At 42.3% G+C, this 25,530-nt stretch overlaps 1 protein-coding gene across 1 annotated transcript; it reads left to right on the top strand.

Moving 5' to 3' along the window:
* Nucleotides 1-382: 382 nt before the first annotated feature.
* On the top strand, nt 383-17,901 carry HAS2 (hyaluronan synthase 2). The gene is made up of 4 exons (XM_032182144.1): nt 383-637; nt 9,440-10,066; nt 14,606-14,707; nt 16,802-17,901. Exons 1-4 carry the CDS (start codon nt 611-613, stop codon nt 17,729-17,731), a joined length of 1,686 nt encoding a protein of 561 aa, XP_032038035.1. The 5' UTR covers nt 383-610; the 3' UTR covers nt 17,732-17,901.
* Nucleotides 17,902-25,530: the final 7,629 nt, after the last annotated feature.

Genomic DNA, 25,530 nt, shown 5'->3' with positions numbered 1-25,530 from the left:
AAACAAACTCAAGTCTCACTTGTTAAAAAGAACCCCATAACGTGGAGGAGGCAGAAAAGCAGCAGCAGCAGGAAAGAAAAAGAAATCTGGATAACATTAACCCGTTTGCTGCTGCTGAGAAACCTCATTGAAACAGTTACTCGGTCAGCAAGGCATCACCAAAGAGACTTTATCTGATGCTGTACATCTCAAACTTTCTGACGCTGCCTTGCAACTTCTCCAGGCTCCTGGCTAGCCAGGTTGAAATACGATCTTCAGCTTCGACCACGAGAAACTAACTCCTAATTTATTATTTTCTTTTTTTTAATTATTATTATTGAAAAAAAAAAAAAAAAGAAGAAAAAAAAAAAGAAATCCCACAACTTTGAACTAGAAACTGAAGCAGAAAAAGACAAATACGTTGTAATAGGGAAAAACACGTGGGAGAAAATGAGCAGGACTGAATAGCCTTAAATGATTATTTTTTATTATTTTCCTTTTTAATTATTTTTTATTCCTGAGCGTCTGAATAAGTCCCTGAAAAGTGCGATTTGATCTTTTACCTCAACTTGGAAACTGTTCATGCGGGAGCAACGGTACGTGAGACCACACAGCTGGCTGGAGCCCCTCTATGACCAAAGGACAGAAGGACAACAAGGTGGTGATTTACGAGCTTTAACGAGCCCCCTTTCTGTCATCTCGGCAGCAGAAGACCCTCTCCTCCCATCCCAAGGGAGGAAGGCTGAACAGAGCCCCCAGAACAGGAGCGGGGCTGGGAGGGATCTCACCGTGCCTAGGCTACACCTATTTCAGCAGTGAATAGGGCCGCAGGGAGGATGAATGAGGTTTTCAGCTTCGACCCCCCCTCCGCATAATCCCTTTAAGATATTGCTGAGCGATACGATTTGGAAAATAACGATGATAATAATGAAGCAACAGGTTCGGAAGCCGTTCCCCAGCCCAGGTCGGCTTCTCCCCTGCCTGCAGAGGAGAGGGAGGGATGGGACGGCAGGCAGGGAAAGCGAGGGAGGCCGTGGGGAGGCGGGCTAAACCCCGCCTGGGAGCCGGAGCGGAGGGAGGGGGGAACAAACGCGATCAAGATGTCTCAGCGCGGAGCCCCCGGGGGAAGCAGGGGGGCTGCAGCCTGCCCCCAGACCTCCCGACCCCTCCGCGCAACCCTAATTGCGGGGAACCTGGGCTGGGGTGGGGGTCGCCCCCTGGCATAGCTGCGGGGGGAGGCAGCCCCGGAGCAATATTACGGCCCCTTCCCCGCCCGGCGGGGGTCTGCGGGTGCGGAGCGGAGCCCGCGACCCCCTCCTTTATTTCCTCCCCTCCCCCTATTTGCCCCCCCCAATCTTCACGCCCCCCTTCTCGCCCCCGTCCCTCCCCACGTGGCAAAGCGGGGGATCCCCCCCGACGCCCCGCCCACCCCTTGTGACGCACCCGGAGCCGCCCCCCCCCCCATTGGCTGCGACGCGGGGCCGGGGTTTCCCCCGCCGGAGGCTGCCCCCCACGCCCCAGGGCTGCCCCGGGGGCTGTGCGATGCTGCTGCCCCCCCTGCAGAGCCGGCCCCAGCCGCCTGCCCCCTGCACCTTGCCCCAAATTCTCAGCTCCTGGCTGCCCTGAGCCCCGCCACCCTCCCTAATGTCCTGCCAAAGGATGGAAGGGATCCTAAGGGCGGCCCCCCCTATCCCACACACCGTCCCTGGTGGGTTTCGGCGAGCCACGATGCTTCTACGATCCCCCAAAGCATGGGAATCCCTCATAGTCTCCTTACGGGTTGTCTTTCCATAGGCACTCGCACACTTCCCAGCACACGCGACGCGTAACATGGTGCCCCCAGATAGGTCAGTCCTTTTGGGTGTGATTGCAGTGAAATTTGTCCTTTTCCCCCAAAAAAATGAGCCCAAGTGCAGTCCTTACCAAGCCTTGAGTTTTGCCTCAGCAGAACTTTATTGAAACTTTATTTCATGCTAATAAATCTATGTGCAAGGGTAAAAACACCTGGGTGAAGGCTTTCCCAGTAGGAAAAACAGCTGTATGGGGTTCAGTGGGGTTTCCCTTGCTAGTTGAGCTAGCAGCAAACTCAGCTGGTCGTATTTATGGTGTGCAAGCAAATCAGATATGTGCTTCATTTTATTACTACTCAAAGTTAATGTATAAAGCAGCAAATTACCCTTGCATTCAGTGTAGGAGGACTTGACTAAGTCAACACGATATTACCTGTGCTTGATAAACAAATTACAAGATAATGAGCTATGAACATCAAATAAATATTTACTTGCCAGACTGAGGCATGGAGTAGTCCGGTTGTGCCAAAAGCGTCTGTGGATCTCAGAACTGGTAACCAGGAAAACTGAAACCAGAATATTTTTACCTGCAAACTAAAATTTCTCAGCGCAAATATGATTAACTTCTTGGTTTTATTTCTTGGACCATTCAGTTTGGGGTTTGGGCTTTCTTTTGGTCAATTTAACCAGCATATCACTGTCTACATTAGGGACAAATCCACCTAGCAGTTACTCAGACCTATCAGAGACTAAATTCGGGCACTTTAGGGGAAAAACATACATTGAGAAGACGGAAGGCTCTTGATTTGCTGATCAAAGCCTGTGCATACAGATACAGTTTACCATCATTACTAACCCCGTTCTTTAAAACCTAAACCCAGAGTTAATTTTAGTCTTATGTGAGCCCTTTCCAGAAGATCATGGCATGACAAATCTGGAAGTGATAAATAACTGAAAGTACCAGATATGGTAACTCCGCTGTAGTAAAGATGTACAGATGTACCATAATTTTTCAAGTTTCCTCTCTGTGGCTGTAAAGGAGAAGAGGGTGTCTGGGCAGCTATTTTATGCTTATAATTAATGTGTACCTGGAATCATTTGTACTTCAAAGATAAATGATTTACTTTGCTGCCAAAATAAGGCTAAATGTTTCTAAATATTGGATGAATATTTATAACACTCAGACAATGTTTGTGTATAAACACGGACTATATGTGTATAAGGCCACATACAACGTGTACATGCACATGCACACTTGCACTCAAATACACAGTTATTCCAGCAGCTGATCTGTAGAAATCACTGCTATTATTCTCACAAGGAAGGTTTCTTTTTTCATGCTTATAAAAGCTGTGTGCAAAGCAGCCCTCAGTAGCTGTATGCACGTATACTCACATGTGTCAGCTCTTGTGTTGCCAACATCAGTGATCTCAGGCACCCTGCGGAGTACGAGTTGCATGTTTCCTACAGACACACTCCTTCTGAATCTACATTCTGATGAATATAGGAAAGGAAGTGGCCTGTTTTTTGTTTTTGTTTTTTTTTTTTTGGTTGGTCGTTTTTGTTTTGTTTTGTTTTTAGGAAAAATAGTTATGTGGAAATTGGGAACCGGTGGGTCCCATGTGACACCAGAGAGAGTAACACTACAGGTATCAGTAGCCTCAGCCTTATGAAGAGTACTGTAGACCTCCAAGAGCCTCCAGCATGGTCACTATTCCCATTCTACAGGAGGTGAAGCTGAGGCAGAGAGAGGTGAATTCACCTGCCTAAGGTCACCCAGCAGGTGAATGGCAGTACTAGGAACAAAATCCCAGTCATCCAGGTCCTGGTTCACCCTCTCTGATTCCCTCATGTAAGAAAGGCAGGGCTTAAGCAATGACCAATCTGTCAATGTTCAGAAGAGAGATTAATCTATATAATAAATATTTCCAATGTATGGATACATTTTCATTGTGAATACTCCAGAAACAACAGCTTCACAGAGAAAGTTAGGTTTATTTATTTCTTTATGCCTGCCTTACAGAACTGGAAGACAAATTTTCCACTGGTTTCCCTCTTCAGCAAAATACTTAAGTGCGCACTTATCTTTAATGGCACGCTTACATGCTTTGCTGAATCCAAAGCCTCAGCACTAGGGCTCAGAGGACCATGACTAGCAGACACTCAAGAATTCAGCTTCTATGTAAAGATGAGACACTTTCAAACATTTTCAGTGCTCAGCGCTTCCGATTGCAACAAAGATTTGCAGAGAAGACTGACGGGCAGATGTTATACATGGGGTTGGTCTGTACTATTTTAGCTTGAATCAGGAGTGTGCTATTGAAGCAAATGCTACAGTTCCCCTCCCCTTGCTTTGGTTTGTGATGCAAAGTGACACGGAGCACATGATGCATTCCTCTTGAATGAAACTAATTGCAAGATGCACCGCTAGAGCAGACTGTTCGGGGTTTGCAGTCTTGGGTCTGACTAAACTTGGTTCGGAGTAAAATCAGAAACATATGGAAAGTGGAAGTTAGGCCCTTACCACCCCTTGCTCTTTTTTGCAGGTCTGTTCCTGTAGTATTGGACAGTATTTGCTGATATGGCCATAGCTCTATGAGTCTAGAGAGAGGCACTGCTCTTTTGAACCCTTAGAGATGAAGGGGATGAAATAATCACACTTGTGATTGAATATTTATTGCTGTCTCATGGACCATAATGACCTTTGCACTATAAGGTTTTTGTTTGTTTTTAAGATCTTTTATTCAGATCTTTTGGAGTTAGTAAGTGATAATTCTTTCAAACAATCTTCCAAACCATTTCTTTTTATGTATGAGCTTCCTGAGTCTCCCTCTCTTGTTTGTTTGTTTTTTAATCTTCTGAGGGAAAGCAAGCCAGAACATACCAATACGTTTGAGTGCTGTATATGAGAGACACCTTCTTAAACAGATGATGCAGTGAGCTGCATCCCATATATTGCAAGAAAACCTGATTTCATTTTAACCTTTTATCAGTCAGCAGTTCCCAGTTCAGTATTAACAGATGCAGGGGTCCACCTGACTGCATCCTTAGTCCTCAGAGCAGCTACACATTGGCTGACACAGAATAAATGAACAGAGTGCAGAAAGTATTGATGTGTTCAGATACCACTACACAAAGATTTTCTGGATATGAATTTCCCCTTATTCTATTTATTACTCTTTTGAAGTATTGGCAATAAGTGCAAAGGAAGTACTGTTTTTGTTAGGTTGTTTGTTTGTTTTTGTTTTGTTTTGTTTTGTTTGCTTGTTTGTTTGTTTTTTTCCTGAGTAAATATGCAGTGCAAATCAGGCCATTAGATCCTGCTGTATTTCAGTCAAATATCTGTATCTTAGGAAGGTTAGACCTGTGTAGCTAAATATTTTCCAGAATAGAGAGAGCTCAAGCATATTTTGCTATGCTCATCTGATTGGGGATCTAAGGCAATATTCAGCTTGCGAAAGGGCTGTGATCTTTAGTGTTAGATTTAGTCCCTCAGTTACTATGTACAAGGTAGATATCAGTCAACTCCTTGTTAATCTGGAAGTTTTAATGAAAATAATGCTAGAAGACTTCAGCTTTAAGTTGACAGATGTTAATAGTAATGTACAGTAAGTTCTTCCTCAACAAAAGTGTGGCAAAATATAAATACTCTTTATGTGCATTTATCAGGTTACCAGAATAGACACTAAATAATTCACTAGGTGGACTCTGATGCCAAGTACCTGCAAGGGTTTCTTTCTTGGCTGTGCTCTTTCATAGGAGTCTCCAAACACAGGCACATATGTTCATTGCCTCCTCCTGTACACTCACTACAAGACATGTATATACTTGGGCTGCTTGGTGAATCAAAGTTTGTGTCATTAAATCAGCAACAGCCTACACACCATTAGCATTGAGCAAACTGCTTTCACATTTCTTTTCTACTAGGTGAGCTGTTAAGCACTGACTGACCAGCTCCATTCATGAAAATAAACAGCTGCAAGATGATAAATTGCTCAGTAGTAGACTTTGAAGCCTCTCTACGTTCACTTGTCATGTGTGCACAAACGTTGGCCCTGTGCTGGGTGCTATACTAAAGCTTGTACTGGGTTCAGCACTGCAGGGTCAGATGAAGGTGCCTGTAAAGGGTGCCTGAACTACAGAGTAGGATTAGCAGTCCTGTCTCAGGCTTCCCATGCACTACATGGGAGACGTATGCACCTCCAAAGGAGCCTCACATGGTGCCCTGGGTATAGTATTCTTGAATCTTCAACCTTATTGCCCCTGGAAATGTCATTCAGGGCTGACACAAACAATGGAGCATAGGACCTCTTCCAGGGCTGAATAGCTTTCACTTTAATAAGAAAGAAAGAATATTGCAGGTACTACCTTCTTCCTCTTGCTTTATAGAGCTGATTAAAAAAAACAGTCTGAAAGTGCAAGACCCAGTTTTGACTCCAGAGACAGTAACCCACGAATTCACCTTCCCACCAGGCCAGGAGTTCTGTCTTCCTCTCTCCAGCACCTGTTCCCACATAGCAGCAGTTCCATGCCCCTACAGAAATGACCTGCTATCATTTTTGTTGGTCCAGGAATATGCGACTAGCTGCAGGTCCTCCCATCTGCACCACCTCATCCCCAGTCCATGGAGGACTGTTCACATTTTTATTCTTTTATTTGTTTAAAAGTGCTGCGGTGCCGCTTCTTTGGGTCATCCTTACTGGGTTAAATCCCTCAAAGAACTGAAAACCCAGTAGGCTGAGGCATAAAACACTGAGCTGGGCTGACCATACGAGGTGTGAGCTGTTGAACTGCTGTGGTGATGGCAACATTGAAGATAAGCATTACATTTTGCTGAAAAAGTATTGCTAGCACTTAGAAAGAGTGATTATCTAGGAAATGATTGAAAAGTAATCATGGCTTTGAAAGTGAATACAGGTATTTGTCCCTTACCAAGCACTTGACATTTGTATCTTGACTCAGCATGGCATTATCTTAGGTGTACGATGTTCAGAAGCAGGAGCGTACACTGCTTCTCTGATAATACTTGTTTCTAGCTTTATGTGACAAGATCAGGAAAATTTAGACTGATATGTTACTACAGATGCCCTTTTACACTTCACTGCGTTAGGCCAGACTAGTTTTTTACAACAGCACTATCTGACATTAAAATCTGATGCAGCTATTCCCTACCCGCAATGCTTCTATTTGACTCAGCAATTCAGTTTTGGCTTCAGACTCATACAAGCATCATTTCCTTTTAACTTCTTGGCTCAATTATTGGAGAAGGGTGGAGAGGTTTTGGCTTCTTTGCTATTGTTTGGGCACGTTCAAGCTGATACAGATCAATTCTGCTGGGCATGATATCAATAGGTCACGTGCTAAAGCTTGAGAATATTGAGCAACTTTTTACAGATTTTGCCTGAGATTCAGTCAGTTAAAAGACATACATAAAACCTCCAATTGCATATACAAAGGGGAAAGTTTCTTTGATGAAAGCCAGGAATTTAGATCAAAACACTGTTTATTTTCCCAAGGTTGACAGTTAAAGGACAGAAAAAAAATGCTATTTTATTAAGACCAGAAATCCATTTCTTGATCTTAAAAGAGTGGTTTTTCTGAGGGAGAGAAACTGTGCTGTAATGACAAGATCAGAGAATGCATTTCTTTTTTTTTTTTTTTTTTTCCTTTTGTGCAGAAACACTTCATAGGAAAAGAAAGAGCAATAACAAATTAATATAAAAAGAAGCGCGGTACAGTGTATAGTCAGTCAAATGTAAACGCTGCAGATCTTAATCTAAATCCGGTGAGCTATACCCATACAAGTGGTCCATTGATTTCAGTCATATAATTCCTAATGTAAGCAGACTTCAGCCCCTGCTCACTAATAGGCATTTTCTATTTCTGGCAAGAGAAGAGAAGTCATGGACCCCAAATAGGAAAGCCTCATACAACTGCACCATTAATGAAGCATTCACCTTGATGTTTCTGACCTTCTGCGTACTTGGGGGATTAATAAATACACAGGCTATTTGACTTCAAGGTAATCTAGAAGGGATCCATTACTTAATCTGTTTTCTAAAGCCTGTCTATTTTGAGCACTGGGTTTTAATTCACCTATAGTGGTGGCTCATATAAGCCATCTTTTATTAGGCTTCTTGATGACCCCTATTGTGAAAGACTTCCAGACAGGCCAGAGCAGGGTCTGGTGCTGGTGGGTGATTACAGCACCTGTCAGAGCCCAGCCATAAGTATTCAAGGAAGTCCTAGAGATAGGGTCCGATTTCTTTAACAGCGTCTCCAAATATACATTTAAGAGGCTTCCCCTTGTCTTGAAATTTAAGACCCTAAATAGCTAGTGGAAAAAAACATAGTCTTTGTAATCTCAGACTTGATGCTCGCCTGGTTTATTTTTATTTTGTAATACATTCTGCATTGACAATTTCTTTTTTCTTCCAAGCCTGTAACATCTCAGACAGAAATATGATTGTTGACAGCTATGCTGCTGCAGCTTGGTAGTATTTCTTCACAACATTTCACAAGAAAGAGTTAAAAACATATATGATGTAAGGAAGTGCTGTTCCAGCTTCAGTTTTGGTCAACAGATGATGAAACAAACATTATCAGGCAGGATGTTAGCAGAAGGGAAAATATGAATAACAGTAAGAAAACACAAATATTAAGTCCATCACCTTAAGAGGCCCTAATCCAGCAAAATATTTGAGCATGTGCTTCAGACTCTTTGGCTTACGATGTACTTACTAGGTTAGCCTTGAACAGACATTATCCACTTTATGTTCCTAAGGTCAAAGGTATTGACATCAAACATCATTGACTTTTCTGTAGTTATGACAAAGTTGTTGCTCATCCATGGCCTAGAGCTTAGGCTGGAAGATCTTACAGCCAGGTGACCTACACGTGCAGAAGCTGTCAGAATCAGCTGGTTATCTGATGAATTTTAAGTCCAGGGTGAAACCTTGGCTCTGTTAAATTAATGTGTACTTTTTCCACAGACCTAATCTCCATCAGGCTTTAGCCATGCTCATAGATGCGTATATCTATGCACACAAATGTATGAATAACACATTTTTGCAACGGTATTGAGAAGACCTTTTAAAGCAGATGTCTGATTATATAAATACAAATTACAAACATAGTCAGACATCTGTCTAAAAATTATAAAGATATTCAGGCATCTGTTTTAAGAATGTCTTTCCAATATTTTTGCAAGCATAAGTAAGTGACAGAAGTGATTCAGGGTGGGGGGATGCAGTCACGACATGGTTGGGGGTGAGTAGAGGCTGCACAGACGTTCAGCTGTTCCTTCCACCCATGGCCATATGAAGTGAGTAGTGGCCTGAAAGTCCCTTAATATGACAGAGTGTCTCATTCAGCAAGTCACAGCTGCCAAAATAAGACCCTGACACAGACAACACTTAATGTGAGGACATTAAGAATAGTAGAAAACCTCCCTGTTACTTCAAGGTATATGTGACTCTTACTTTACGTGGAGGAAATACTGTAAAGGGAATAAGATGTAAGCTGAGCAGGTGATGCTGTAAGTCCATGACACAGCCAGAAGCATGAGGTGCATCTGTTGGTGCTGAGCTTGTTGTCGTCACGTGCACCTCTGACAAGGTCTTGTAGTGGGAAGTGGTAGCTCTGCTAACAGTTTCCATGCTTCCTTCCAGATGTATTGTGAGAGGTTTATATGTATCCTGAGAATACTTGGAACCACACTCTTCGGGGTGTCCCTCCTGCTGGGAATCACCGCTGCTTACATTGTGGGCTACCAGTTCATCCAAACAGACAACTACTACTTCTCCTTCGGACTCTATGGTGCTATCCTGGCATCACATCTCATCATCCAAAGCCTGTTTGCCTTCCTAGAGCACAGGAAAATGAAGCGGTCGTTAGAGACTCCAATCAAGCTGAATAAAACAGTTGCCCTTTGTATTGCTGCCTATCAAGAGGATCCTGACTACTTAAGAAAATGTTTACTTTCTGTGAAAAGATTGACCTACCCTGGAATTAAAGTTGTTATGGTAATTGATGGGAACTCAGAAGATGACATTTACATGATGGACATTTTCACTGAAATCATGGGTAGGGACAAATCTGCCACTTATATCTGGAATAATAACTTCCACGACAAAGGGCCAGGTGAGACAGAGGAGTCTCACAGAGAGAGCATACAGCACGTATCTCAACTGGTCCTGTCCAACAAAAGTGTTTGCATCATGCAGAAATGGGGTGGAAAAAGAGAAGTAATGTACACAGCATTCAAAGCACTGGGGAGAAGCGTGGATTATGTACAGGTAGGTATTAAAGCACTAGGTCGGTGCCAATTCAAACACACTTTGAAAGAAAGCAGCTTTTGTATATTTTGTGCTGCATGTTAGAGGCCATCCTAGTCCCTGATGAACACAGTGCTCCTTTCAGTCTATTTGGAAACAGCTTGACCGTTAAAAGTGTATTTTGCTACCTTTTAAAATGGTCAGCCTATCTGTGAATATGTTAAATCTGTGCACCAGCTACTGGAGAAATCTGAAAAACTTCCTCAGACTTCAGTAGTGCTCCCTCATCACAGTGGTTTTGCTTCAGGCAAAGCCAGTGGCCTCTTGAAGAGCCCTCCTCGGCTCCTGTAAGTCAAGGTCTCAGGTAAGGTTTTATTTTGTGAAGATATTAGCAGCCCTATATGCAAGCAGACAGACAAGTTTTTGGTGGCACTAGGGAATATCTCAGTGGTGAAGTCTGTAAAAAAGATGGGGATATGCTGAGGTCCTTGAAGGCTGTGCAGAGCATTTAAAAGGGTGAATGTGCAGTCTTGAAAGAAAGATTTCTTCAGCTAAAGCCTGAAGGAGCTTTTGCTTCATCACTTACAGCTGCATTACCTCACTCACCGCGACTTGGCCTTTAAAGCCCTTATGACACTATTCACTTAAAAATGAATTAGGCTGGGTCCTCTCTCCTGGTTTCCAAAGCAGCAGAGACACATTTATTTCCAGCTGCCTTGGATCCCATGAAAGATTTTCTATGTTTGTGCCTTACACATGGAAGCACTCCTCGCTCCTGCAAACAGCCCTGCAGAATGCTGTAGGCTGTGTGTGGAGGGAGGTGCGTAGGGCCAGGCCAGATCCTGGGGATCGTTAGTTGCATATCAAGACCTGTGAGGTTCATTTGACTAAATCCCACTGATTATTAATTAGATGGTCTTCCTAATTAATCACGCTCAGCCTTTCCTGCCTTCTCCTGACCTCAGAACATTGCTTTGCCTGCAGAAGCCTCCTCTGGTGGGGCAGCAGAGACGGTCTCCCTTGGCTTGGGGTGGCTGCATGTGTTTCTGGGGTCGATTCTGAGCCTTGTGCAGTTGTGTGTGCATTCCACACAGCATGGTGTCCACGGGGCACAGAAAGGCAGCAAATCCTCCATGCACAGGAGAGGCAGAAAGCGAAGAGTGCCAGGAGCCACCCTGTTTTCAGAGCTTTAAGAGTTATCAGAGGTTTAAGAGAAAGGAAAAGATTTAAAGCCCATCCCCAAGCACTTACAAAACTTAAACTGATTTATTCTCTGAAAACAATGGGCTTAAATTCTCCATTGTCTGCACTTTGGTTTTTGTGCTGTGAGGGACTGTGATGGGATAAAAAATGCTGTTTTTCTGCATTAGCATGGTTTTATAATCACTTCACACAAAAGTATCATATTGCAGAGAGGAAACAGATTCAAGACAACTTTCCTCCCTCTTGCATTTGTTCAGAGAACCTGGAAAAAGTGTTTCTATTTCAACAGTCATACCGTAAACTGAGAAAATGGAAGAGAAGTTTCTGGTCTTTCAGTCAATTAACACTCCTGACCTGACTCAGAAGTCCTGATGAACGTGTCAGGGGCTGTAATGCTGCTGTAAGCAGCCACCAAAGGCTGCGCTGATGATTGATGTCACAGCCACATCTACATTATAAGAGCACCATCTTGGTGGCCCTGGCTGGCCACAGTCTTGATGTAATGCAGGTAACATGTGGCTCTGTTTTATGAATGAATGAAGGCTGAGATTTTCCACATGGTTCTTTAGGGGGTATCCACAGTGAATTACTTTAAACAGGCCCTGCACTTTAAGGGCTGAGCAATCTGCATCAATGATCAACCACTTTACAAAGTGGAGCAGTCAGCACGAGTGCTCACCCCTGACACTGTGCACTGGGGGCCTCTTGGTCCTTAAATACACCTCAGGGCTATGGGCAGGCAGTCACAAAGCAGGCTGGCTACCACAGATAACCAAGCTGTTGCTCATTAGTGGAGACTCACTAAATACCTGAAATCACTCGGGAGGCTTTACTTCCCTCCTGGAGGAGGTTAGGAGGGTGAAAGTAATTCTGTAGATGAGTTAAACTGGGAGACATCATCAGTGCAGAGTTAGCTGGTACAATCAGGGTGCAGCTCAGCTTGGCTGGATGCAGGTACCTATGTGGGCCATCCAGCACAGCATGAGACCCCTGGAGCAGCTTGGTTAAACCACCACTGGTTGTAGCAAGCATCTGAACAGCTTAGCTCAGGGCTGGAGGCTACAGCATGCAAGGCCAAGCGTCCCTTTCATGCAACTCTGTGACCCACGGCAGTAATTTCTAGGTCACCCTGCCCTTATGTGGAAAGATGGCAAATTGGCTCATGGGCTGTGCCGGGCCAGCCCTGGCTGGCCAGCCCTTGGTGTGTTTCATTCACGTTCCTAAGTTGCTTTTCTCAGGGCATGTCCTCTTTTCACCTAGAAAAACCTCATTCAGAGGGAAAATGACAGCTTGTCCCAGGAATGCAGACATGTCCACTGTGCTGGCATGGCCAGGACACATGCTGGTCATTTGTAAATAAATCCAGTGTTTTCAGGATTCCTCATCTTGTCTTAGTGGTGTTGGTCGTGGCAGATTTCTCTGCTATAGATAAATACATCTGACGGGTGGAGGCTGCTCAGCCTTACAGAGTGACAGGCACAGGAGGGAAAGCCAAGGAAATGAGGAGCGGCCTGACCCCATTCAACCACTCACGGTCACAAAAATGGGACCAAGTATCACTGCCTGAGCCCTGGGTGCCAGCAAACTGCAAATTCATGATGCAAAGCACTCAGTGACAGGTCTGTCCAGAAAGTCCCAGACAGAAATACAGGCACCCTTTCTTCCTTTTATAAGAACTACTCTGCTCCCTTTCTGTCACCAAGTGCTGTCACTGATGACAGCTTCCCACCAAAGCTGGAGGAACATGTTGGCCAGGTTACAAAGGTGCTTCCTGGGCTGAGTCCTCCAAGGAGAGGAGCTGGATGCTCTGAGTTAGTGGGAGCTGGAGATGCTTGTGGCTTTTCTCCTGACAGAAATATGTGAGTTCTCATCAGCTTTCTCCTTTCAGCCCCCTCCAAGAGAGTGTGGAGAGGAAGCATTTTGGCAGATGCTCAGCTGCATCACGAGCTGAACAGCCTGGTTATCCCGGGTAACTTCCCATCTCAAGTCTGGCCCATAACAGAGTCTCTAAAACCTCTCCTCCCATTTGCAGAACAGAAATGAAAATTTCAGCTCCCCTAGAGCAAGGGGTGCTTAGGCTGAATTTAAAGGTTGGATGACAGGACACCAAAATTAGGATTTCTGATCTGATGCATCACCAGAATTTGACTTCAGAGGCTATTCATACAGAGCCATTGACTTCTGCCCCTACCGTTTCCATCTGAAATCACAGAAATCCAAACTGTGGATAAACTGAAAAGAGGAGGAGAATTTGTAGGGCAGGATCTGGCTGGCCAGAGGAGTGTTTGTGGGACAGCCTCCTCTGCTCGGGCCTCTGAGCTTCAGTGAAACGAGCTTACAGGCGATCAGGACACCTCTTTGAGCAGCAGCTGGGAGAAGGAGGCACCCGCTTGTTTTAAACAGGCTGCAGCCCATGTCATTTGCCTCAGAGCAAAGGAAAGCAGCGCCAGCTGCCTTGCAGACTGGCCAGCCTGTCTGAGCCCTCCTCCTACTCTCCGGGGGAAAGCCAAGACCTAATGTACACAGTGTCTAGTTGACTAGGAGTATTTGTGTGGTTGAAACGCCTTGTGTGTGTCATCTATTTTTGCCCTGGTCTAATGGAGTGCTGCATTTTGGGACTCACTCTAGCCTTACTTATATATATTTTGTATGAATGCTGGAGCAAAATAGCAAATAATTTCTGTATATCAAATGTCAAATCCCTGCACTACTAATAACACACCATGCATCTAAATCTAAAAATAAGTTTGTTCTGTAATCCAAAATGCGTATCTTAAATGAATTACTAAATCCTTCTGCAAATGAAAGAACTATTAGGTTTCTTTCCAGACTCCTAGCTGATTTTTTTTTCTTTTTCCTTTTTTTTTTATTTATTTATTTTTATTTTTTCTTAAACAAGCATCTGGAATTTAACTCCTCACTCCTTCTCTCTTATGGTAGCGGGAAACATTTGACTAGGGTGCTAAACTATGCAGCCAATTCGGGGAAACCCTATGTCAGGGCTCAGCAGGAATCTGCAACACACCCACAAACATTGTCTTGCTCTGCAGTGCTCCATCTCTGAGAGCATATCTCTTATTCAAAGCAGCCAGCCCAATGTGCCAGTAAAACAAATAGAGCTGATACAGAAGAGAAGATTGTTTGCATGCACAACCCTAACAAGCACTCTGTTTCATTCAGCACCACTCCCTGCTGCCTGATACAAACGGCCTTTAAGAAGTGTCAATGCAGACTCCAAAGAGAGATTTAATTGCATTCAGGAGAATATGTATATAGAGTTACTTATCACTCAAGTGATTTTTATTCTCTTTTCTAGTGTACTCCTTAACCCATTTTTGTTCTTTGTCTTTCTTGTAGGTCTGTGATTCAGATACTGTACTTGATCCAGCCTCATCAGTGGAAATGGTAAAGGTTTTAGAGGAAGATCCAATGGTTGGAGGAGTTGGAGGTGATGTGCAGGTGAGTACAATGATTTTCAGATTAACAGGGGTATTTCAACGATTATTTGCATTGCAACACTATTCCCTGCGTGGAATACACTGAATACACTGTGGTACCATCACAGAGGCTCTTATGAGACCTTAACTTTTCTATCTGTCGAACAGAAACCCTAATTCTCAGCTATGAGCACTGTATGGTTTTAACACCCATAGATAGCAGACAAGTATTACTCTCCTCCATATGTGTGAAAAATGGGACACTGAGACTGCCAGGGCTGTTGCAGCATCTTTGAGTATCTGAGTATGACTGTTTGGTCAAGGTGCCACAGAAAATCAGGGGCGACCTTATCGTTCTTTATAAGCACATTAAAGGAGGCTGTAGCGAGGTGGGGGTTGGTCTATTCTCCCACGTGCCTGGTGACAGGATAAGGGGGAATGGGCTAAAGTTGTGCCAGGGGTGTTTTAGGTTGGATGTTAGGAAGAACTTCTTTACTGAGAGGGTTGTGAGGCATTGGAATGGGCTGCCCAGGGAAGTGGTGGAGTCACCATCCCTGGAGGTCTTTAAAAGACATTCAGATGTTGAACTTAGCGATATGGTTTAGCGGAGGACTTGTTAGTGTTAGGTCAGAGGTTGGACTCGATGATCTTGAGGTCTCTTCCAACCTAGACAATTCTGTGATTCTGTGATTCTGTGAAAATCTTTAGGGCAATAGGGAACAGAGAATAGGTCTCCCAAAGCCAAATCCATCACCCCAAGCACTTTAATTATGTTACTCTTTGCAGCCAAGATTGTCACAAATAAAAACTTTTTTTTTTTTTTTTTAAATGCAGTGCACTATGCTCTCTGTGTACTGTTGGGTTTCTTCAGCATCTCTGTCAGCCAGGACAATGCACAACTCCAAAGTCAGCCCAGCTCCACTTCTGAGAGGATTTCCAGCCTTGATGAGTCTGGCTGAGAACCACAGCAAAAGGCTGTTCATTCCTTTTAACACAATTGCTTCTGCTACAAGTTTTAAAGAAAAATGCATATGAATATGTCAGTTGGCCTTGGGATTGGCTCGTTGTACTCAGTCGGGCTTTTATGTGAGACAGAGAAAGGGCTATCTATATGGGCAGGCACTTACTGATGAATGCCCCAGTGGTCAGAAGTATTTCAGGCATGTGGCTCTTAATTCCAGAAATTAAGATTCCCACAGAAGCCTGAATATCTTTGTGGCTCTGGTCTGGCCACAAAACAAATATCACACTTTTCCTCACACATGTGAGACACTAGGCACGTGTGGAGGGAGTTCAGCTATGACATAAGTGCATAGTTAATAAGCACCTGCAGAAAGATGTGGGAAGAACATTTATCCTCTGGGAGGAAAGGAAGTAAAATGAAGACTCTGGCCTTTCTTTGTCTCAACTCACTTTTCAGCATATGCCAAATAAATCTGAGACAGTCTCGAGCCCATCCCTAAGCCCTGCTGCTTCTAAAACATTCTGCAATGAAGTTGAAACAGAGACAAGATGGCCTCCAGACATGACACAAATTGGGGCCATCCTGGAGGGCCTAAAGTCACATAGTCCTGGATCAAACATCTAGGGCAAGCTTTATAAGACAAAAAAAGTAGGCCAAAGACAATGTGCTTAGCCTCTCATACCCCAGCATAGCTTTAGAAGGGCTGGAAGAAGTCTTGACAGAGCGAAAGCTGTACACAGAGGCAAGGCTGGGGAAAGAGCTACTCTGCCACAGGCTGGGAAGCAGGAGGCCACATCGTGGACTCTGCCATATCCTCAAGGGAGAGGCCAAGTCCAGCAGCAGGTCCTTGACTGTGGGTGAAGAGAAAGGAAAAACGAGCCAGGAAAGAAGTTGTGGAGAAGAGGCAAGGTTGTGAGAAAAGAATGATCATTTAGGTGGAACAGGTTCCTGAAGGCCTCACCATGCCTTTCCTGTCAGTGTCCTGGACTGTATAGGTAACTCCTGGATTTGGCGCAAGTTGGACAGAGGAGTGAGGTTTCCCCTATATTTTGGCTAACAGTATTCTAGTCTCTACAAATTCCTTATTGATCCAATGTGTATATTTTCTTTCTCAAGAGCTTGTCTAAAATGCAAACTTTTTGTATTTTGCAGATTTTGAACAAGTATGATTCCTGGATCTCCTTTCTAAGCAGCGTGAGATACTGGATGGCATTTAACATAGAAAGAGCCTGTCAGTCCTATTTTGGCTGTGTACAGTGCATCAGTGGACCTCTGGGAATGTACAGAAACTCTTTACTCCACGAATTCCTGGAAGATTGGTACAATCAAGAATTTATGGGCTCCCAGTGCAGCTTTGGAGATGACAGGCATCTAACTAACAGAGTGCTAAGTCTGGGCTATGCAACAAAATACACAGCTAGATCCAAGTGCCTTACCGAAACACCGATAGAGTATCTCAGGTGGCTGAATCAGCAGACCCGCTGGAGTAAATCGTACTTTAGAGAGTGGCTCTATAATGCAATGTGGTTCCACAAGCACCATTTGTGGATGACCTATGAAGCTGTAATCACTGGATTCTTTCCTTTCTTCCTTATCGCCACAGTCATTCAGCTCTTCTACAGGGGAAAAATTTGGAACATCCTCCTTTTCTTGTTGACAGTTCAGTTAGTGGGCCTGATAAAGTCTTCCTTTGCCAGCTTCCTTAGGGGCAACATTGTCATGGTTTTCATGTCACTCTACTCAGTGTTGTATATGTCAAGTTTACTGCCAGCAAAGATATTTGCAATTGCCACAATAAACAAAGCAGGGTGGGGCACATCAGGAAGAAAAACCATTGTAGTTAATTTTATAGGACTTATTCCAGTCTCCATTTGGTTTACAATCCTCCTAGGTGGCGTAATTTTCACTATCTACAAGGAATCAAAAAAGCCATTCTCTGAGTCAAAACAGACAGTGCTCATCATTGGCACAATCCTCTATGCATGTTACTGGATTATGCTGTTGACTTTGTACTTGGTTCTTATCACCAAATGTGGCAGGCGGAAGAAAGAGCAACACTATGACATGGTGCTAGACGTATGATTTTTCTGTGGGAAGTTACCCAGAGAGTTTTAAAGCAACACAACGACCTTGTAGTATCTGTGGCATCAGATGGATGTTGCCAAGGGAAATGGATCGCTGCTGCTGGGAATAGGACATTTGTATTCCTCTGGGTTCATTTTCATCCTGCCAAAGTAAGAAAAAATAACAGAAACAAGAACAATAGAAAATGATTTTTTTATTTTTTTTTTTCCAAGGGGGGAAAAAAGCCAAACACACAGTTTCGACCTGTTCACAAGAAAATGGGAGAACTTTTATGTTTATGCACTTTTCTATTGTGCATCTGCCTGACAGTGTTACGTTCTATATACCTCACTGGTCATGCTTATGTGTGTGGACAGGAAGGAAAGGAGTTTGGAGAATCAAAAAAATGATCTTACAACCCCTTACAACCTAATTTATGAACTTCTTTTTTTTATAGCTCTGTTTATAGGAAGGGTCTTTTGTGTTAGGCTGCCAAATGTAATGCCAAAGGTAAATTTTAAGAGGCCATTGGCTGAGCTGTATTTTTATATTATTGTATTATTTGTGTGTGTGTATTTTTAAGCCTTTTTTTTTTTTTAAATCACATATTTTATATTTTACTATCTGCCAAAAAAAGTTGCCTCCCCAACAGTTTGTTCTTTAGCCTCTTTAAATACATTTGGGATAAAAAAATCACAATTCCTTCCCAAAAATTTATGCTGATTTGGTATTGTTCATAATAGAAAGAATAAAAAGTCTCTCTGCATTTTTGCAACTGCTGAATGGTTATTTCTGTGAAAAAGTATTTAAATATGCTCTTTGAAGACATTTACTAGAAAAGGCCCAACATTGTCAGTTTTCAAATACAAGCATATTTGTGCATAAAAAAAAAAAAAAAAAAAAAAAAAAAAAAGGCCAAAGGGGTAGATATGTGCAATTTTGGGCTTTGTATTGTTTTGGATATCATTGTAATAGGGAAATTTGCTACTCTACTGAAAGCATAATATCTCTGGCATACACAATAACCATATGGTAAACCAGGCCTCAATACTATTGCAAAAGGCATTGCTATAGGAGAGCTCCCTCTGATTTTACATGGAATCTGAGGAACCAGAACCTCTCATCTGAAGAAACGTTGGACACCCAAAACTGACCTTATCAACAGTTGTAGTTGCTCATAAATTGCTGGTATCAAGCAGGACAGAATTTTTAGTTTAAAAAATACATGAAAGGTAAACATATCATCACTTCCAAAATGTGGGTGCCTTACTATAAAACATCTGCAGTGTCCTTCATAGAGTTTACAGACAAGATAAATGTCAGCTTCTCTAACTTGCAATGTAATACAGACCCCTGTATTGAGCCCAGTAATGTGTATTTGACTAAAGCATATCTACCTGAAAAGAAGCCAACTTTTATTAGAAAACATCAAGTCTTAGCAAATCTATAACTTCCTTGGTGCCTAACAATCCATCTTGGACATTTATTTTGGACCATGATTTTAAGAAATAATATTCAGGACTAAATCCTGCAGTCTTTCACCAGCCAAAGGAATGTGGCATTGAGCCCTAATATACTTTATAAAGAGCAACAGAAAGCCAGCTGCATACAGATATGTACCCTTTTTAGATTCTGGTATTAAAAGCACTGTGGTAAAGCAGAAATCAGCATATGATGCTTAAAGAACTTAGAAGCATTTTCAGCTTCTTTTTTATGCAGACATGAATAGATTCTGCTGTAGAATGAACTGCACACACACTACCTTTTTTGTCTGATTATCTTGAGGTACATGATTGCTTGAAAGTCATACTAATGTTTTGTTAATGATTGGAGAGTTGATTCATGTTGATTACAAAATAGAACAGTATTAAAAAAAAGAGCAAAAGAAATGGTAAAAAAAAAAAAAAAAAAAAAAAAAAAACTTGACTATGCCTTTTAACTATTTATGATGTAAGTTAAAGCTTGGGTTAACATTCAAATGTCAAATAAATCCTCTCATTCTATAAAAAGATTGAATTAATTGCCTGTATTTATTCTAGCAATTATTCAATGTACTTCCAATATAGGTTGTATAGTATAATTGTTACTTTCATAAATAAAATATTTTTGATAAGATTATGACTAATTCGTGGTGTTTCTGATCAACACTTCTGCTCTGAAGCCATAAATCTGCATGTGTTTGAGAATGTTGTTATGGTGTCGCCAGCCTGATTTCCAAGCAGGAATGTGCCACTGAATAGCAGAGCACTTGGGGAGTGTGTGCCTAAAGGAGGCAGGGACTGGTCCCTGGTATGAGAAGTGATTTGGGGACCTCCAACAGAAGAAAGTCGTTGAAAAACTGGAGGAAGTTCAGTGTAGGGCCATCATGATGGTTGGGGTTGGAGCACAGGCTTTGTGAGGAGAGGCTGAAGGAGTGAGACTGGTTCAGCTGGAGAAGGCATGGCTTTGGTGGGAAACACTTTAGATCATCTCCAATATGCGTAGGGAGGTCATCAAGGAAATGGAGCCAGGAACTTCACAGTGGTGCCTGGTGGGAAGATGAAAGTCTCTGGGTTTAAATTGAAACAAGACTGGGTATAAACAGAAACTTCTTCCCAGTAAGGCCAGTCAGGTATTGGAGCAGGCTGCCCAGAGAGATAATGCAGTCTCTGCCCTGGGAGACCTTCAGAACAAGGCTGGATAAAGTCCTGAGACACCCGGTCTGACCTCAGAGCTGGCCCTGCTTTGAGCAGGAGCTTGGGCTACAGACCTCCAAGGCTCCTTCCAGCATGAATTCTCCTGTGATCCTTTCTGAAGCAGGTGCTGACAGTCTGCTTCCTAATGATAAGTCCTACCAGACTGAAACCAATTCCCATCTCTGCTCCCCACGCCTATTCCCTGACCCAGAGTGCAAATAGCTCGCCAGCAGCTGGTACTAAATACCCAGAAAAAGCACAGCCCTTCTCCTATATCCCCACTGGCAATGGCAGAAGGATTGCAGGGAATAAGTCATTTAATGTTTACTGTCAAAAAATAAAATAAAAATAAAAAATAAAAATAAAGGTTGCAACAGAAAAGCAGACTGCAGAACAATTCTTAAAGAATTTTATTCCTAAATAAAAATCAATTTAATTTAGAAAAATTCTTAAATAATATTTCCTCTGTTCGTTTTCATCTCAAAATTATTTTGTGGTATTTTCAACAACTTGCAGAATAAAATAAAATGTGTTTTTCATTAATACCAAATGTAATTGTGAGCTGTCTCACAGTTAAGAGAGAGAATAACAAAAGAAAAAATTGTGCTTAAAAAAAAAAAAATCTTAAAAAACACAAGTATTTTTCAGCCTCTAATAGATTATGTCAAACACTATAAGGAACTCCCACAAACTATAAATTCTACAGAAAACTTAAAGTTATATATTAAAAAAAAAAAAAATGAATTGACACTATCCCAGATTATAACCCATTTCCAGAGTAGAGTAATCTGGGTTTGAAGGCATCTGCTTCCAAAAACCAGGTGTGAAGCAGAACCTGCAGGAATTAGAGGTACAGCACAGAGGAAGGAGCCCTCCTGTTCTGACTGCTAACAAGCTTTGGTTTGGCCAAGAATCAGGTTTCTTTCAGTGGGGAATGCATGAATATTTAGCAGAACTTTTCTAGGAGGTGGAAAAAATCCTGTAAGACATGTACTGCCAAACATGTCCCGATGCACAAGCTGTTGCGAATGTGTCTGTTAAAAATTTTCATCTGAATTTTATTCTTAGCAAGAGACAAGATGGTAAAGAGGAGACAAAATACATCAAGAGCAGTTGACGAGGTCTGGTACTACTGAGGCTTTGCTGGAAGAGGCACTTTTCTCTGAAGTTAATACAATTAACTTAAACATAGTGCATTTTTTTTCCCCATCTTACCCTTGGTCTAACTTTGCTGCTTCAGTTTCAGATCCAATGGAAGAATAAGTGCCCCAAATTGGGCCTGCTTCTTCCAGCTATGTAATTTTGTATAATAAAAGATTCTGTCTCTCCCAAAGAAATCCATCTTGAATTTTCTCCTAGAATAGCCCTGAAATTTCCATAAGCTCCAGTGACTGCATAGAGGAAAATGGCCTTGTAGTTGCATTTACACTAAATAAATAAGAGATGCAGGCCGTGTGTCTGAGCTTTGGTACATGATACTCAGTACTGTTTGAGTGTAAGCATGGTCTATGGCTTGTTTTTGCCCTGGGTCAGATAGTTCTGCCGCAAACAATGTCGAGCACAGTTAGGAGAGATACATGCAGTGGAAACTAGGATGCTTTGTACATCTTAGGTGTGATCTCTACCATCAATTAATCTTTAAAAAAATAATAATAATGCAAAAGAACTTACACAGGAGAAACACTGTGTGCAAGTGAATCACAGGAAATTGGTTTCTGTAAGTTCTCTGCTCATATAATTATCTATTTTGCAATTTTCAGTAGAGAGAAAATTTTAATTATGCCTTGATCCTACAGTTTGCCATGGATACATAAAACCCTGTGGCCACAAAGAACTGTGGTGGATGGGACTGAAAACAGATAGGCAGATTATTCTAAATTCATTATAACATTGTTGCCTGTGTCTGCTTCCAAAAACTTCACTTATGTTTTCCGTACTTTTTTTTACTTAATGTAGCTTATGGGTTGAACCCGTTCGGTGAGCTGATGCTGAGGATCATCAGTGACTTCCATCTGCCCTCTTTCTTTGTTGCCTTACATCTTGCCAGCAAGAGTCGGTGCTGGCCTGGTTTCTGCCAGCATCTGTGATATCTGGATAACCATACCGCACTATGAGATGTATTAGAAGATACACTAGTATTGAAAGAGAAACTGTGCAAGATGCTATGAGAGGGTTCCTCCAAGAGAAATGAAATGTTAACACAGACTAAAGAAGCACCATTTTAGAGTACACAAAACTCAATCATGATGGATAAGTTGTGTGAGAAGACATCACATGTAAGACTACAGAAAGAAGAGAAAAGCAGAAATAGAGAATCTGGGAAAATGAAGATTTTAAAAAAGAAAGGTAAGATGTTTTTATTTATAAAGATGACATGTTCATGCAGAAGTTTTACTTCCATTCAGACTTTAAAAGACTTCTTCAAACACTAAGTGGCATTAATTCTGTGACTTTAGATATATGCCTATATTTCTCAAGGAAAGTCAAAATCTTATCGGATAATACACACATTAAAGCTACCTGCTGAAGCAATGCTGCAAAGCAGAGATTCTTTTTCCTTTTTATTTTTATAAATTGATCTTGTCTTTAAAACGACCACCAAGGAGTGCTGGCAACTTGTCCTGGAGACAGGAGAGAAGGAAACGTTACTGCTCTGACCTGCCATCTGGCTGAGCACATCGTGTAAGGAGATTACATGTCTGGGTGCAAAATTTGTGGTGCTTGATTCCAGCCAAGAGAAAGTTCAGACAAAACCACCTAAAAGAGGTGTTCCTGTAGCTCTCACCATGCCTGTGTCCCAGGAGTTTAATGCAAAACAAGAATAAGAATTGAATTTAATTTTTGAATCATTATGAGCTCTCTTTGGTCACTTCTATCCATTACAATCTCTGTCAAATATGAAAACTAAACAGGTATAAGCCAGGTTTACATTACAGTAAAAACATGCACTGTGAAAGCCTTGTCTGCACAAGAAAGTTTATCAGATGTAACCAAATTCTTTGTGATTTTACTTATTGTAGAATAACTGCTATTTTGTTTGATTTATGTTTCTTAGGAAATTATGCCCACAGTAAAACTGGAACTCCTGTTTACTGGCTTGAACAAAGAAGAAAGCTACACTTAAATTGTGATAATAAATGGGTTTAATCAAACTGGCAGAGGAACGTGACACTTTTATGTTGATCTGTGCCAGAGACATTGTAGTCTGACATGAATTACTTTAAGATAAGCCAAGATGTGAATTTACAGTGCATCAGACTATCCATAAGGACTGCCCTGGGCAAATCTTTGCTCTGCAGTTAAGTGTGAGGTAGCTTAGCCTGCAGCGTTGGAGGCTTCAGTTACACTGTGTTTTCCACAGGGTAGGAGAGGAAACATTGAGAGACAATGTACGATGACTAAGGCAGTGTAAACTCATGCCCAAAGCTGCTCAAAGAATCTTTTAAATATATCTGTACCTTAAACTGCTCAGGACAGCCTTATAGATAAACCAGGGCCTTGTGTGCTCAGTGACACCCAGGAGAGCTAAGGTGAATTACTGAGATTTTGAGCTGGCTATTTAAACTGTGGGAAGCATCTATTAAGAATGCATTTTCAAAATACAAGCAACTGTGCTTTGATTTAGTAACTCCACTGTAGTTTTGCATAGGCTCCTAATACAGTTTAACTCCTCTGTGGTTTTGCATAGGTTCCTAACATAGTTTACCTTTGCACATTAAAAGTCTGATCGAGATGTGTTCTCACAACCACAAGCGTGCTGTAAGGAGCTGCCATCCCACAGGCATTGGGAGAAGATACGAGTATGTACTGCCTCCTGCAAAGCAAATTAAACTGGGCTGGCTGAAGGTGTGCTCCTGGACATGTCCCTTCTCTACCTCATGCAGAACTTGGCACAGACCAGAGCCAAAACAGCTGCCTCATGCCACCAGCCCCATTTTCCTTGGGCTGTTCTTGGTTAAACAAGGAGCTGGCTGTTGGCTGAATGGCTGCATATGTCCATGTGAAGCAATCCCAGTGCCTGACAGATGCATAGGTTGCTTATACTAATTACCCGAGCAGTAAAACAGCACATGCTGTATGTCCAGTCCCATCTATGCCAGGAAGGAAAGAAGGCAGGTGTGCAAGCACGACATCTGGCCCTGCAGCAGTGCAGGGAAAAGTGAAGGTTTCATTGCTAAAAGCAGCATAAGAAAGCTGTAAATATGCTATCACCCTAGATGGCACATCGCTATGTGGTCGATGAGCATTGCTCCACCTGCTTTGCCTGGAGGCAGTGGCACATCAGCCTGTTTCCCCCTGGGAAAATGGCTGTGTACCTATACTGCATTATGCAGGGAGCAATTGCTGCAGTGCATGCTCAGGCCTCTTGCCCCTCTGGAAGTAGTTCACTGCTCTTCTGCTGACAGATGGGTGCTTTACACATACTGCAACATACAAGCATGCTCAAAGGCAGCAGCCAAATCCATTAATTACATTTTTTTGTATGTATTAGTCTTTAATTCTAGTAATTAATTGATGGCCATTTGGCTCGACTCAGTTCCTGGATTAAAACACATGATTTTATCAGTCAAATATAGAGCAGTGTTCCTTGCAAGTGTGATTAAAATACCTCCACATCCATGTGCCCGCAGCAGTGTGCTGCCCAGAATCTCACGTCTATATACATATTTACGTATATATTTATTTATATTATTTAAATATATTTATATTTATATTATATATATTTATATCTATATATAAGTATCTATATATAAGTACCTGTTGGGTAATGCATATTGTCCACAGCTGCCAGCTCAGCCCCTCTCTTACTTTATCACTGATCTGATTGCTCCTTATGTTCTTAATTATTCTAAAGGGGTGTGAGGTTCTGGCCAAGTTAATCATGGCTGGGAACCAATGTTCATGTTTCTCCTGCAGCTTTGAAGTCTGCCTAATCTATTCTGTTATTGCTGCAATATCTGAGATGTGATGAGGGCTTTGTAAGGAGGCAGATTAGACAGATTGCAAAGTTAATGGGGACATATGGGTGTTGTTTCTCAGCCATTATTCTTTCTCTAATTGTGGTGGAAAGAATCTGTCAGCGGAAATGCGCTCCTTAGTAATACATTGCTGCAGCACATTGGTAAATGTGGAGAGTGCTGG

This window comes from Aythya fuligula, chromosome 2, assembly GCF_009819795.1.
Source record: "Aythya fuligula isolate bAytFul2 chromosome 2, bAytFul2.pri, whole genome shotgun sequence".
NCBI classification, from domain to species: Eukaryota; Metazoa; Chordata; class Aves; order Anseriformes; family Anatidae; genus Aythya; species Aythya fuligula.
Note: the sequence above shows the minus strand (reverse complement) of the source record. Positions and strands in the feature narration are given on the sequence as shown.